Genomic DNA, 15,298 nt, shown 5'->3' with positions numbered 1-15,298 from the left:
TATTTTCCTCAGCTAGTCTTTAAGTTTCCAAATATTTTTCAAAGTTCTTCTGAAATATCAACCAATACTATGTTTCCTTCAGCATCTGAGGATTAGGAAATAAAGAAAATTCCATTTAATTCTGCTAAGAAAATAAGTAAATCCACTAGCGAACAATGCAAGATTAATATCTGCTCTGACCTGCTGGAATATGTAGTTTATTGCACTACAAAATAGATTTAAAGGGAGAGGTACTGAAAAAGCCATCAAGATATTTATTTTATGAAGTAAAAAAAAAAAAGCCATTGGCTCAAATGATAAGTCACTATAGGTTGCAATTTTATGGTCTATTTGGGGGGTGAGTGGGGAGGGGGTTGAGATGCATGTTGGAAAGGAGGGAAGCTGGAAGGGTTGTTTGATGGCTGAAATGAACTTAATTTGTTTTATGTTATCCCAGAGTGAAAAGCAGTGTTTCATGTTTTTCTTTTCACTGCTGTTGCCACCTAAACAAATTTAAATCTGAGGTCACTGTGGAGTAAGTGAAACTATTTTTGTGCAACACTTACTTCAACACATCTGAATTTAATTGCCGTATCACTCCAAAGTAAGGAGGTAAACTGTGTCTGATAAAGCAAAATAAAATGCTTATTTTCTCTGCTTTTGTTGTCTTTTCAGCTGAATCTATAGCTTGATTTAAACTGAAACATTCAAAAAGTTGTCTGCAAATAGGGAGAGAATAGCAACGCAAGGATGCAGAGAGTTGACAACCTAACATCAGTAGCCTCTATGCAGTGCTGTAAGTACAGAAGATAATAACTTAAGTATAATCTCACAGGACCCTCTGTCCCAGACACATGATTTATACTTAAATTTATACTTAAAATATCCTTATTAGSAAAAAATAAAAACTAAAAAATAAAGCCTTTGTGTTGACTGCATGCATTTGCCTTGGAAAATCTTCAACAACAGCCGAATTATTAGGAAACTTATTAAAACTTTATTTTTTTTCCAGGGAAAATGCAAGCATTTTGGACTTGGCAAACAAACCTATCAAATGAATTAGTGATGATTCTTGAGTGCTGCTAAGTAGCTGTGATTAAACAGCTGGTTCCATATTATTTAATACCATGATAAAAGGGAAAAGCTCCAGGCAATACTAAAGAAATATGGTGACACTTTAGCAAATCAGGAACATAAATACGGGAAAATTATTGTTTTCATAACTACAGAGGAAGACATATTCCACAGAAGCATGAAAATTTCTGGAAAAAGCATATTATTATAAGGAATTTGCTCTTAATTAAACAGTGAAAAGTAATGTGCAGATTTGTCTCAGGAACTAATTCACAATTCATCTGACATGGAAACTGTAGAATCTATCATCTGACTATAGAATATTCAGTCAAGCCACACCTGCACAAGGCTAACGAACCAGACCTGATCAAACCCACAGATCCACCTGCTGAACGGTTGGACTATGACATAAATATTGGGTTTTGATCTACTTCTTTGGCTGAGAAGTATCAAWAAAAATTTATCTTGACAGATACCATTATATATATTACTCCTTTCATAAAGCACTATACCATTTTTTGAAACCAATTGTTTTATTTTAGTATGTGAGTGACTGATGTATTGGCTTCTGAAGCAGAGGAGGAACTCTTACAAGAATTGCAAGAGCTCAGGAGGAATATAAATAAACTGTCCTAGAATGATAGTGACTGATATTTCCTCCTGGGTATCTTCCTAAAAGCATGCAGAATGTCATCCCAGAAAAGAAAAAGAAAAAAACAAAAACAAACACCACCACCACCACACACACACAGTGGGCCCACTCCTGCATGTGAAAGACCCACATACGCTACATTCCTTTTAGAAATCCAGTACATACTGGGAATTTATTTGCAAGTAACTTGCTTGGGAATGTTATTAGAAGACTACAGTAAGGAATCAGATGTGTTATAGTTTGGTAGATTATCTTTCATACATGCCTGTTTCAGTAGATTTGCAAACTTGCTCTTGCTGGGTTTGAATCAGCTAAGCAGTTGCAGTTTAAAAAAAAAAAAAAAAAAAAAAAAAAGGCGCATACCTACCTGAATAGGAAGGTCATGAATGGAGATAGTGGAAAACATAACAAACTAACCAAAATGTAGTTTGGTTTGAAGAAGAATAATTATGAAAAATTAAACACCTAGATTAAAGGTTCTAAAAAAGAACTAGTGTAAAAGCTTTTGATTGCTAGAAGATACTGAAAAATAAAAGAGGTCAAGAACAGAAAATAATAAGAATGATCATTATGTAAAGCATAGGCAGAGTACAAGAGGAAGCATGGCTTTCTAATAATAGTTGTATTACTATCTTCATTAAGAAATGAAATGTATCATGTCTTAGTACCTAAACTGTTACATTTGTGTCCAAAAATACCATCACCTTTATAAAAGTCTTCCCTTTGTTCTGTCTGGTGTGAAGGACCAACATGAAGGGCTACAAAATACTACTTGTACAGACCCCAAGCATAAACACCTTCCCTCCAATGCTCCACTTTCTAAATGTGTGGGGTAATCCTTCTGAAATGTAATAGCAGCCACAGCAGTGGCAGAATAGTTTTTTCTCTCCCAGGCGATTTCTGACAGAGATGCAGTTTAATCAGGAAATCAAGAAACTGAGGGAATGCTGGAGAGTTTAAAAGTGTTTGTAGAGCAGGAAAAAAAAAAAAAAGAAGAAGAAGAAAGAATTATTCCTGTTGTCCCCAACCTTTGAGGGGAGTAAAGCAAGTGAAATGGATTTTTGAAACCATGAAAAGTTTGAGAAGTGAAAAGTTTGTAGAAACCTCTAAGAACTGTATTGCATCTGTTTCCTAAGTTTTGCTGTCCTTGCAAAAGAATGCCTCCCTCCATCCTTTTTTCAGTTACAAATAAAAATATGAGCATCCCAAAAAATTAGAGGCAGAATGCTAAGGGAACTCAGGTGGAAAGAATAGGATTAGAAATTAATTTGCAATGATTAGGAAAAAAATATTTGATTCAGGTGCACTAATATAGATGGAAAAGAAGAAAAATACTAAAGCAAAGGATTTAGAGACTTTTTTGTGGTTTTGGACTGTAACTGTAACTGTAACTGAACTGTAAATGAGATATCTTGCTATATTATTAACTTGTGCAGCTCCAAAATACAGGTTGTGTTACAGGTTGGTACAGACTTTACTGAATTACCAATAAGCATACCTGTTATGCACATAAAATCAGAACTAGGGGAGAAAAGAGCAGATACATAATGCTTCTTTCAATATGTAGGAAAGTACATTTTCCAGCATCTATTATCCATCCTTCTTAGAAAAATTAAGAGATAAAAAATGAAAAGAATGAGGAGGAACTTCTGGGTTTCCATCCTAGTCAGCAGTTATGATTTCTGGATAAATCAATTTTCCCTGCAGAGAAGCTTTTGTAACAACAGCAAAATGAAACTACAATTTAATTCCAATGCCTGTATTGTATTAGTTCTTGTAGATGAAATAGAACAAAATCTCTATAGTTGTTAGAGATTCAATGAACAGGGATTCAGCAAAACCAGGAAACATTCCAGAGAAGGCATGGAACAGTCTTCCTGTTTTGTGAGCTAATGGAATTCTTTAACTTTTATCATAGACTCATGCAGGTTGGCAGGGAGGTCATCTAGTCCAACTTCCTGCTCAAAGCAAAGTCAATTGGACAAGACTATTTGGTGCCTTTTCCAGTTGAGTTGTATTTCCAAGGATGGAGATTCCAAAATCTCTTTGGTCAGCCTGTTCCAATATTTGACCACCCTCATGGCAAAAMAATTGAAATTTCTCATGTTCCAACTTCCCTGCAATGGTGATGAAAGGTGATGGAGCAGCTCATCCTGGAGGCCATCTCCAAGCATGTGGAGGAAAAGAAGGTGATCAGGAGTAGTCAGCATGGCTTCACCAAGGGGAAATCATGCCTAACCAATCTGAGAGCCTTCTCTGATGGAATGACTGGCTGGGTAGATGAGGGGAGAGCAGTGGATGTTGTCTACCTTGACTTCAGCAAGGCCTTTGACACTGTCTCCCATAACATCCTCATAGGGAAGCTCAGGAAGGGTGGACTAGATGAGTGGACAGTGAGGTGGATTGAGAACTGGCTGAATGGCAGAGCTCAAAGGGTTGTGATCAGCGGCACAGAGTCTAGCTGGAGGCCTGTAGCTAGCGGTGTCCCCCAGGGGTCCAGTCTTGTTCAACTTCTTCATCAATGACCTGGATGAAGGGACAGAGTGCACCCTCAGCAAGTTTACCGATACAAAACTGGGAGGAGTGGCCGATATACCAGAAGGCTGTGCTGCCATTCAGAGAGAACTCAATAGGCTGGAGAGGTGGGCAGAGAGGAACCTCATGAAGTTCAACAAAGGCAAGGGCAGGGTCCTGCACCTAGGGAGGAATAACCCCATGCACCTGTACAGGTTGGGGGTTGACCTGCTGGAAAGCAGCTCTGCCGAGAAGGACCTGGGAGTGCTGGTGGACACCAAGTTAAGCATGAGGCAGCAATGTGCCCTTGTGGCCAAGAAGGCCAATGGTCTCCTGGGGTGCATCAGGAAGAGTGTTGCCAGCAGGTCGAGGGAGGTGATTCTCCCCCTCTACTCAGCCCTGCTGAGGCCACATCTGGAGTACTGTGTCCAGTGCTGGGCTCCCCAGTACAAGAGGGATGTGGCACTACTGGAGCAAGTCCAGCGAAGGGCTACAAAGATGATTAGGGGATTGGAGCATCTCTCATACGAGGAAAGGCTGAGAGAGCTGGGCCTGTTCAGGTTGAAGAAGACTGAGAGGAGATCTTATTAATGTGTACAAATATCTGAAGGGAGGGTGTCAAGGGGATGGGGCCAGACTCTTTTCAGTGGCGCCCAGCAACAGGACGCGAGGCAACGGGCACAAACTGAAACACAGGAAGTTCCATCTGAACATGAGGAAAAACTTTTTCACTGTGAGGGTGACAGAGCACTGGAACAGGTCGCCCAGAGAGGTGGTGGAGTCTCCTCCTCTGGAGATATTCAAAACCCGCCTGGACGCAATCCTGTGCAACGTGCTCTAGGTGACCCTGCTTGAGCAGGGGGGTTGGACTAGATGATCTCCAGAGGTCCCTTCCAACCTCAACCATTCTGTGATTCTGTAACTTGTGTCCATTGACTCTTGTCCTATCAAAATATACCTTCAAGAACAGTCCAGTTCCATTTGCCTCTATACCCTACCATTAGACAGTTATGGAAAGCAATAAGGTCTCCCCTTAGCCTTCCCCTGTTCAGTCCTCTGGGCTGAACAAAGCCATTTCTCTCAGCTTCTCTTTATATGCTATGTACTCCAGTTCTCTGTCAATCCTGGTGGCCTTCAGCTGGACTCACTCAGTATGTCAATATCTTTCTTGTAGTGGGAAACCCCGAACTAGATAGATGCAGCCTCACAAGTGCTGAATAAAGGGAAAGGATCCCTTCCCTGGACCTCCTGGCCATGCTTCTACTAACACAGCCCAGGATACAGTTTGCCTTCTTGCTATAAGGACACACTTGTCCACCAGGACCACCAAGTCCCTTTCTGCAGAGCTATTTCTTAGCCAGTCAGGCCCCAGCCTGTATTGTTGCATGGGGTTATTCGATCCCACTTCCAAATGCTTTTGATGAACTTCATGAGGTTCCTGTCAGCCCATTTCTCCAGCCTGTCTGGGTCCCTCTGAGTAGCAGTGTGTTCAGTGTATTGACTGTTCTCCCTAGTTTGGTGCAGTCCACAAACTTACTGAGTGTGCACTCTATCCCACCATCCACATTGTTAATGAAGACATTAAACAGTATTGGTCCCAGTATGGATCCCTAAGGATCAGCACTAGTTCCTGAGTCCACCAGCTGGACTTTGCATTCATCATCACAACTCTGAGCCTGACAGTCCAGCTGATTTTCCATCCACATTATTGGCCACTTTTCTAGACTGTATATCACCAGTTTGACTCTAAGGATACTGCAGAAGACCATGACAAATGCTTGCTAGTCAAGGTAAACAACTGCTTTTCCCTTGCCCCCACAGCCAGTCATCTGATCATAGAAAGCAATCAGGTTGGTCAGGCAGGAGCTGACTTCGGTAAATCTATGCTGGCTGTTCCCAGTCATCTTCTTGGTCCTTCATGTGCCATGAAATAGCTTCCAAGAGCATTTGCTCCACTACCTTCCCAGGAACTAAGGTTCGGCCAACCAGCCTGTAGTTCCCCAGATCCTCCATGTTCTCCTTCTTGAAGATAGGTGTGACATTTGCCTTTTTCCAGTCATCACGGTCTTTCAAAGATGACAGAGAGGCCTTGCAATAACATTGGTCTCCTCAGGTGTATCCCAACTGCTCCCATGGACTTGCATATGTCCAATTGGCTTAAGTACTCCCTAACTCTATCTTTGCCTACCATGGGTAATCCTTTGTTCTCACACTGCAAAACAAGGACCTACGAGGCCAGAGGGCAAACTCTACCAGTGAAAATTGGGGTGAAAAAGGCACTGAGTACCTCAACCTTTTCCATGTCCTTTGTTGGTTAGCCCCCTGTCCCACTGAGCATTGGGCCCATATTGCAGATCTGCAGGTGGAAAAGAAGCCTCCCTTCTGTTACTAGAAATCACAAGTTACCAGCCTTCCTCATCTTGGAGTTTCCATTTACCTGCCTTTGAATGTAGTGCCTCACTGGCTCCCCTTCTTTCCATTGCAAGGCTTGGGTTCTTGGCTCTGCAGCATCTCTGAAAAGACCCAACTGATCCTCCGCCCTCTCTGAAGGCATGCAGTCTTCTCAACCCCTCCCACAGCTCCTTCACCTGGTAACTCCCTGCCCAAGGCACACCTCCCACAGGGGAGCACACCACTACCCCCAGCCCCAGGAAGAGGCACCAGGCACTGCCTGGCAGTCGGATCAGATGGCAGCATACTTTCTCTCTCTGGAGTCCTCTCTGCATTGAGAGATAAATTCTCTGATATGCTAAGGATAATTGCTCAAGGCAGTGCCAGACGATGCCCTGTGGCATGTCAACTTTTCCTCAAATACCAAAATATCAGGCATTTATGGACAAGGAATTTGTTTACAAGCAAGCAAGCTAAAAAGACTTCCAAGCTTAAGAAATYTGAGGATTAAAATGATAATAAATCCAAGAAAAGAGCAGTCATTACAAGAGACTTCCTTAATTATTAACACCTGAAAATTAATATGAAGCAAACAGTATTTTCATCTAGCTAGTTAAGCAAACCTCTGTCGACATAAGCCTTAAATCATATTTTCACACATATTCTATGTGGATTGGAAAATGGAACAAGTGAATGAGTCTGTAAAACATTTATTTTAAAAGTGATAAAACACCGGTTAATGTGATACCTTCCAGAAAATAGGACAATAAAATCCAGTCTGTAAACTCATAGGAAGCCCTGAAGATTTGTTCTTTTGTGTCTGCACACAGGTGGTAAATATGATACAATGGGCTGGACAATTTTTTAATTTCAGAAACAGGAAGACTAAAATATTTCTAGCTTAAAATTGAGGTTTAAAGTTCAGATAAAGAAATGTTAATCTGCAAATATACAGATAACACAAGTATATTAGCTGGGTTTTCAAAAGAACCTAATAAAGTATTTCCCCCCCATGACCAAGGGAATCAGAGTCTCAGCCACAGAAGGTTTTTGGTTTTGATATTTATGAGACATTCCATATTCTGCTGACAATGTTTTGCTTTGATGCAATAACATCAATAAGAGTGACTAGACAAACACAAATAAAGAGAAAAGAAATCTCTATTTATTTTAATTTCAATAAAGAAATAAAAAGTGTTAATCCTGAGGGGACTAATTCAAGGATAAATTTCTAAGGCATTATAAGACTTAAGAAAGGAAAAAATACAGATTTAATCAGAAACCAACTATTTTCTTACTAGTATTGTGTCCCCTGTTTTCTTAAAAGGGAACAAAACTGGAGTTAAATGCCAAAAGTGTTGTCAAAAGATATTATTAGGGAATGTTAGATTCTGGGGAGCTCTTAAACTTCACTTTAGCCAACACATTTACTACATGAAAAGAACTGTACTATGCTCAAGTCTTTAAATGTGTCATTACCGGTGCTCAATGAAGATATGCATTTATTTTTGTTGGTTCTTGGCCTCATGGATGAAGAAGTCTACAAGAAAAAACTAACTTTATAAATCACTATGAAATTTCAGTCTGTTACACACTGCTTTTCTTACAGATTCATTCCACACCAGTCTATGAATGGAGAGATAGAGTAACCACTGCTTGCTTCTAGAAATGTTAAGAGGCAACTTACCAAATAAGAACATCAATTTAAAAATTACACTCTTTGATGCTGCATTGACTTTATTTCTGGATCAAAATCCCAACTACAGTAAGGTTTATGCAACATCAAGAACTCCTATATTTTCTTGAGGTTTGCTAGATTTCTGAATTAGCCTACTTACTCTTTCTCCCTTGGTCTGAAGTTGCATTAACAGCTTCATGTAGTTGGTATATTGGCAACTGAGTCATTCTTCAACTGACAAAAATACCTTGAATTACAAATTTGTCCACAAGTGAAATATCCAAGTTTTTAAGAGTGTGATGTGTTGACTATCCTCAGAAAAGAATACATTATTCACTCTTATACAAAACTACCTGAAGCATTGCTATATTAAATACTCAGCTATAAGTTTATACTGTGTAAGAGCTACTTCATAGCTACAGCCACAAAATTGAGGTCCTAAAGTAACAGCAGTGAAGAGCAGAAGATAACTGATAAAAAAACTTTTCAATACATAAACAAATAAAATAATCACTTAGCTATTGTACCTCAAGAATAGGGCTCCAAGTGAGAACTGATGAACTCATGAATACCATCCCATTCCTTGAAACTGTTGCTGGAGAAGCATTATCAATATTATGAGGTTCAAAGACTATTTTACAATTTGGTGCCATAGGTATACGATCTCCATTTGCTAGTGTTAGAGTTCTGTTATCATCTAGGACGGAATTAAGGTTCTCAATCCAAATAGCATCAACAGGACCATCAAGAACTATCCAGATATGGTCACCTAGAATCCAAAAAAACAGACAAAAAGGCCTATAAAGTAAGTTTTAGTTTCTTTAAATGACAAGTTTCTTCTTTCTTCAACCACATTTTGAACTAATTCTGAATTCATGCTCACAGTTAGAATCTCAGCTTTTAATACATTTCCATCACTCAATTTCAATTAAGTACTTCATTTTGTCACCTTATCACAATAATTATCCATTGCTCAGTACGTAAAGTATCATCAGCATAAGTCATCAGTTTGTAATAGTCTGAAGCAGTTTTATGTATTCAGACTTCAACTCAATAATAATTTAGGTTTTTTTCATCTTATATAAAGCAACATAAAAAAGATTGGAAATATTGGTCTATTTAAAACCACCATTCATCTGTTTCTAAAGCATTTGAGCCAATATACTAAGATTAAATGAAAGGAACACTTGAAAATCACTCTCTCAAATAGCATGCTCACTTTCATAAATAAAAGAGGTCCATTAGGAACAGATTCTTATTGTTTATTCTCCTGTTTATAAACCTGATCCAGCTTTCTTTGAAGTCTTTCCAGCTCTTTTCATTTATTACTGGATATGCATCCTAATGCCTGCCTTTGTTTCCTAAGAGGGAACAGCTTTGAATTTACCCAATAGCCATGACCTAGCTAAGTCTTGCTGGCATGTCACAGCCTAGCTATCCCTTTAGTCAGAGATGGTCCCACTCTCACCTGTGAGCTACCTTCAGAGAGGGTCCTTACTCTCTAGGCTTAGGTGGCTTCTTTTGTTGCTAAGCATGAACCAAGAAAGGTTCAGGTTGAGAAACCTTCTCATCCCTACGAGCCAAACACTTTTGCATTCGGAGGTTTTTCATAGCTACAGTGCAGGCATCTCTGGCGGGAGGTGGTCTGGAGTTCACTCCATGAAGAGGAACTCCAGAAGTGTTGCAAGCAGAGCATCTGACTGAGAGCACCACGTGAGTGTGCTGATTTGCATTTCCCATTGGTGGAGAAAGGAAAATCAACAGTTAATGCTGTGCTACATTCTCAAGGGTGCTACAATTCTACATTTAAAACAAAGTCAACAAAAATTGAATCCAAAAGTATTTTCCATTTTCAGATATCTGTACCCTTAAAGACTAAAAATTTTTATCTGAAAATTGACGGTGCAACAAATGTCAAGATTTTCTCTTTTTTTCCCCTTTCATCCCTTTTTTTTTTTTTTAGGCCTAAAGGCCTAACAAGAAGGCCACATACTGATCTTCAGACAAAACTATCAAGGCTTTTCCTTTAATTAATATAGCAGTCTAAGAATACGCCTGGGTCATTTTAGGCAGAAACTGGTTGCCTGAACAGGAGTACCTAGTGCTATAATATGCATAGGGCTCACAGATATGACATAGAATTTAAAGGAGATTCACACCCTTCTGGAACAGCAACTGGAGACCAGGTGGAAACCCAAACAGGACCAAAAGTTGTATCATATACCAGCATTGGGGGAACTGATTCTGACCTTTTCCTTGTCTTCCATGTAAGGGCCTATCATTTCAAAGAGAAGGACCAGCAAACTCAATAAAACAGTATGTGCTACACTTCAGTTTGAATACAAAGCATTTAGAACAGAGACTTGCTAAATACAACACACAAAAGTCCTTACAGCTATATTCCAATATTTCCATGCTAAAAAAAAAAAAAAAAAATCTACAAATTGCATTTGAGAGATGCCCTATAGTTTGTTTTGTTTGAGGGGAGGTTTTTTTGTTATACCTTTCTTGGCTCTTAAAGTTTTTCTCCAGAGTGTTGAAAATATTCCATCTGTCCAATCATTTGTTGCCACATCAAGACGACCAAACATTTGCGATGCGGTTATAGCTTTAGGATTCATTCTCATTTCACGATGTGGCTGTCCACAGTCTGTGAAGGTAGATCAGAAGTCAGTTTCAGTACTTCTGTTTGATAGTCAGAGTGCTTCGACAAATTCAAAAACATTACACCCAAAAGTTTAACCCCCATTTGCTATTATAAGAAATTATGTGTTTACTTGGAAAAATTAATCTTTTTCTATACATCAACACTGAGCCATCAATATTTAAAGCRGAACAAAGTTCTGAAATTTGCCAAAGGACAATTTGCATTTCATAGACTCATCAAGAACAGAAGAGCAGCAAGATGAAATTTATTCAAGATTTAGTTTAATAATGTGAAGGCTTATCAAACAGCAGTCTTAAAACCTTTGGTATGGATGCACTTTTTTAAAACTCAATGACAGAATACCAGACAGATGTTCCACATGATTGTGGACTAACTGTTTTTTCCCCCTCTGTGCATTTGCATTCACCTTAGAATAGGCAAAGTAAGTGATGCTGGCATAACCTGTGAAATCTCTTCTTGGACAGCTAAATTCTATCTAGCTGTAGCTTCATCATATAACCTTTATAATTCCTTCATTCATAAAAGCTTGAACACTCCTGCACYGAACATCTTTAGAAAAGCCAAGACTAATATTTAATGAGGAGCTAATAACATGCTGAAAAAAATAGCAGAGCTAAAAAATTTGGCTTTTCTAAAAATCTTAAGTATGATCTAGTGTGCAAGATAGAAGAATGGCAAACTATGAAGTTTTGCATTTCATTAGGTTATGCTAGAAGATCAGCTTGACAAATGTACTGCAGCTTCCTTGTCTTCATAGCAGTTCATATCTCAATACCAGAGAAATATGAGAAAACAGCCTAATGAAATTATCTGCTCTTTCTGCCTTTTTCTAAATGGAACAGTCATTTATACTAGAAATTAGAGCTTACAGTGTTTAAGTGCACTAAGGCACTGCATAGAACAGGTAAGACTGGTTGAACATTTTTTTCCAGCAGCTATCAATTTCTGGAAAATTGCATAAGCCACCTACCCAAGCTTGTGAAAAGGGATGAAAAAGGTCCCTTCAGAAAAAATGTTTTTCTCCTACAAATATGAGCTCTTAGTTTGATATGATCAAACAGAAGTTCTTCCTCTAATGTTTTTGTTTAGAAGTACACATGACAAAAAGGAACATTCTTATAGTGCTCAGCCAGGATACAAAATACATTGGAAAACTTTGTCACTGCCAAAACCAGGAACAATTTCCTAACAGCAGCAATAACAGAAATAGTTATTTCATACTGCATATAAAGACCTTGTCTTGTGAATTATGTTCAAAAAGGCCTAAGTACTTAGGATGAGGGATGCTTTCAGCATTACCTTAGTTGAACCTATGAAATGCTTTAACCATTTGCCCCTGCTGCCTGCCCAGACTGAACTCCTCTTTCTCAGTATTTCTAGAATAAAAATTTCTGATGCAAGTATCAGAACATGGAAAATAGGATATGTATTATATAGTCCCTCTCTCTGAGGCTCTAAATGTCAGACATTTTTGTGGCTTAGATTTTTCTGTAATGGAAAAGCTTCCAAAAGATACTATCATAACAGTATTTAGTATCACAATACGCTCTTTGTAGTGAAGTAATTGCTGCTTTCTGTGAAGAAACACAGCAGAATTCTGTAACAGTTTGCAATATAAATGCTCACATACCTGTCATGGATTTCATCAAAGTGTGGATGCAAACCGTTTTTCCTGCACCGCTAGGCCCTAGCGTCATCAATCCATGCCTTACTGTCTGGGTTTCAAACAGCTGGATAACTTTCAGTTTCCAAGGAGGATGACAAACAAGGCCAGCTTCCTCCACCTACAGAGCGCGACAGAAGTCCAGACCAGCACTATTTTTGTGCATGAGATATGTTGATATTTTAGACAAAATCTATCTTTAGCAGAAGACTACACTCTTTGTAAAGGTTTTGTGTATATAACAAAACTTTTTGGAAAAATAAAGGTTACTTTCTATTCAAATTTGTATTCAGGCTAATAAACTAAGATAAACAATCAATTTGTTAAGTATTTCTCAGTGTACAGACAGACCTTGGGTAACTTAATACCTTCCTTCTGAGAAAAGACATGCTATTTTAAAATCAAATATTACAAGATCGCTTCCTGCTTTTCCCTAGTTACTAGCTTAAAGAAGCTATCTCACTATAATGATATTGTTGCTGCTGATGAAAGTKACTCAGCTGGAAGTTAGTAAGTCTTTAGCTAGTAGAGAAAAGCTAGAACTATTTCTTAAGTATTCAGAGCACACTACATGTATTTGATTGAGTCTAAAGATTTGCTAAAAACTCAAGATCATGCTATGAAAGTGAAACTCTCAAAATAATTTTATTTTGCAAAAAATGCTCCAAATAAAAGCCCAGAAAATGTTATTAATAAAAAAAGGGCTAACTTTTCACTGATAAAATAAAACTTAAGTTTGATAATTAGAATCATATCAGTAGAATCATGGAGTGTATATATTTTAGGAAAGTACATTCATTAACTTTTTTGACTTAACATTCCTGCCATGATGACCCTATGAAATAGCCTGTCAGAAATCAACAGCTAATTTTTGAAACCAGAGGAATGTCATAAAATAAATACATTGTTGTTTTGTTACATTAGATATTAAAAAGAACCTGTTTCTGTACTTAGGTTAGCACTAACATTTGCCATATTACTCACATATCAAACCTCATGTCAGATCAACTTACTTATCCCACTCTGCAAGGAAGCCAAGAACAGAAGGCAGCACAAAAATTTCATCAACAGCAACCCTGAGACACATGTTGCCACCAGCTCTACATCGCAATGAAGAACACACTTGAAGCAATGGACTTTGCAGAATACAGTAAAGCTATCAGATGCAACATTTGCATGAGATTAAAACTCTTTCCTCCTCCTTTTTCTTCTCTCTTCTTTTTCTTTCTTTCTTCACATAAAACAAGATGGTCACATTAGCTGTTCCTCATCCTAATCCAGTGCCATCAGTGTGGACCTATCTTTTCTTAACAGTTTCTAACACACACATGGGTYCTTTGGTCATCTGTAGACTAGATATTTCTTGTATCCAAAAGAAGCATGTTCAGAAGCAGCATAAACATGTTCTCAAAAGGTCTAACTCCTGTTAACATTTCTACATATAAACATAGAAGAGCACTTGAATTAAAGTAATAACTGTTTCTTTATGATCTTTTCCCAACAATACCTGTCTCCCTTCCTTAATAAAAATAGTCCTCTTGAATGCGATTCCATCCTAAATTGAATCATTATAGCTCTGAAAACACAGCAGAATTCTATTCAACAAATTCTTGATCCACACTAAAGAGACAAACAAAATTTGGCCTACTACTTCTGGTTTCAGAAATAAAGACACTAGCCATTAAGTAAACTGCCAGCATTTCCAAGCAGTCCATCAGAAAAATGGCACCATGAGATCCCCAGATCCAAAGTTTTATGACTCCCCCTAACACAGAGCCATTTAAAAAAAAAATCAAAGTAGCTAAAGCTCTTTAAGTCTTCAGCACTGCTGCAAACGTGGGCTGACATTACACCATACTTAAAGGCAAGTGATAGGAGGCTTAATGGTTTGTTGCTAAAAGAGTTGACACTTTCCATGTCTGGCTTCACAGACAAACAACAGTAGAGCTATGTTATGAAACAAAGACTTCTTTTAATTTACTAGGAAATAACACTTTGAAGCATGAGGTTCAGGTTCCTTACAGTTTCTCCTAACGTAAGCTTAATTTACACAAGTACTTTTTTTTTTTTTTTAACTTCAACTGTATAAATTACAGAAAGCAGAACAGTTTTATACACATTAGCTGATGATTCAACTCTTCCTTGCTAGGGAAGCCATAAATACAAGTAAATGAAAAAGCCATGTACTCAAAATTCTTCTACTGTTTTTACTTTATTCATACCAATATTTTTCAAGCTTTTTATTTCTCTGTTTAACTATTAGATAACTATCTGAGGAATTATTGAGAAGTGGAGAAAAAAAATGGATAAAAATCTAAAATAGAGCTGATCATTTGAATGTACATACTTCAATAACTCTCTATACCCCACTTATGTTCTTAAGTCAGCCCTATTGAAATGGTCTMAGAAATCTAGTGGGAAATGAAACAGAGGAAATGATGTTTTAGGAAAACCTTTTTCAAACTCATGTTTTGTTAGTTTTTATACAGCTATTAAATCATGGATCAAGGAAGGTGAAGGTATATACATGCATTCTTCAAATTAGTCACCACAAATGACCCACTAGGAAGCCACAAGTCACCACAACGAGCAATTCAGGGACATACTTGAGAATAAGGCTAATAAAAACATGACAGTGGTAGCAACTTATGACAAACCATATTTTTCCTCTAAACAGTA

The 15,298-nt window shown here is 38.1% G+C and overlaps 1 protein-coding gene across 1 annotated transcript in view; it reads right to left on the bottom strand.

The window, feature by feature from the left end:
• DNAH5 (dynein axonemal heavy chain 5) overlaps positions 1-15,298 on the bottom strand; it is a 146,874-nt gene that overhangs the window by 60,887 nt on the left and 70,689 nt on the right. The window contains exons 41-43 of the mRNA XM_026077914.1: positions 12,587-12,740; positions 10,792-10,938; positions 8,816-9,057 (exon numbers count right to left, since the gene is read on the bottom strand). Coding sequence (XP_025933699.1) covers positions 8,816-9,057; positions 10,792-10,938; positions 12,587-12,740 — 543 coding nt within the window. The remainder of the gene's footprint in view (positions 1-8,815; positions 9,058-10,791; positions 10,939-12,586; positions 12,741-15,298) is intronic.

This window comes from Apteryx rowi, unplaced genomic scaffold (assembly GCF_003343035.1).
Source record: "Apteryx rowi isolate R43461 unplaced genomic scaffold, aptRow1 scaffold_469, whole genome shotgun sequence".
Lineage (NCBI taxonomy): Eukaryota > Metazoa > Chordata > Aves > Apterygiformes > Apterygidae > Apteryx > Apteryx rowi.
Note: the sequence above shows the minus strand (reverse complement) of the source record. Positions and strands in the feature narration are given on the sequence as shown.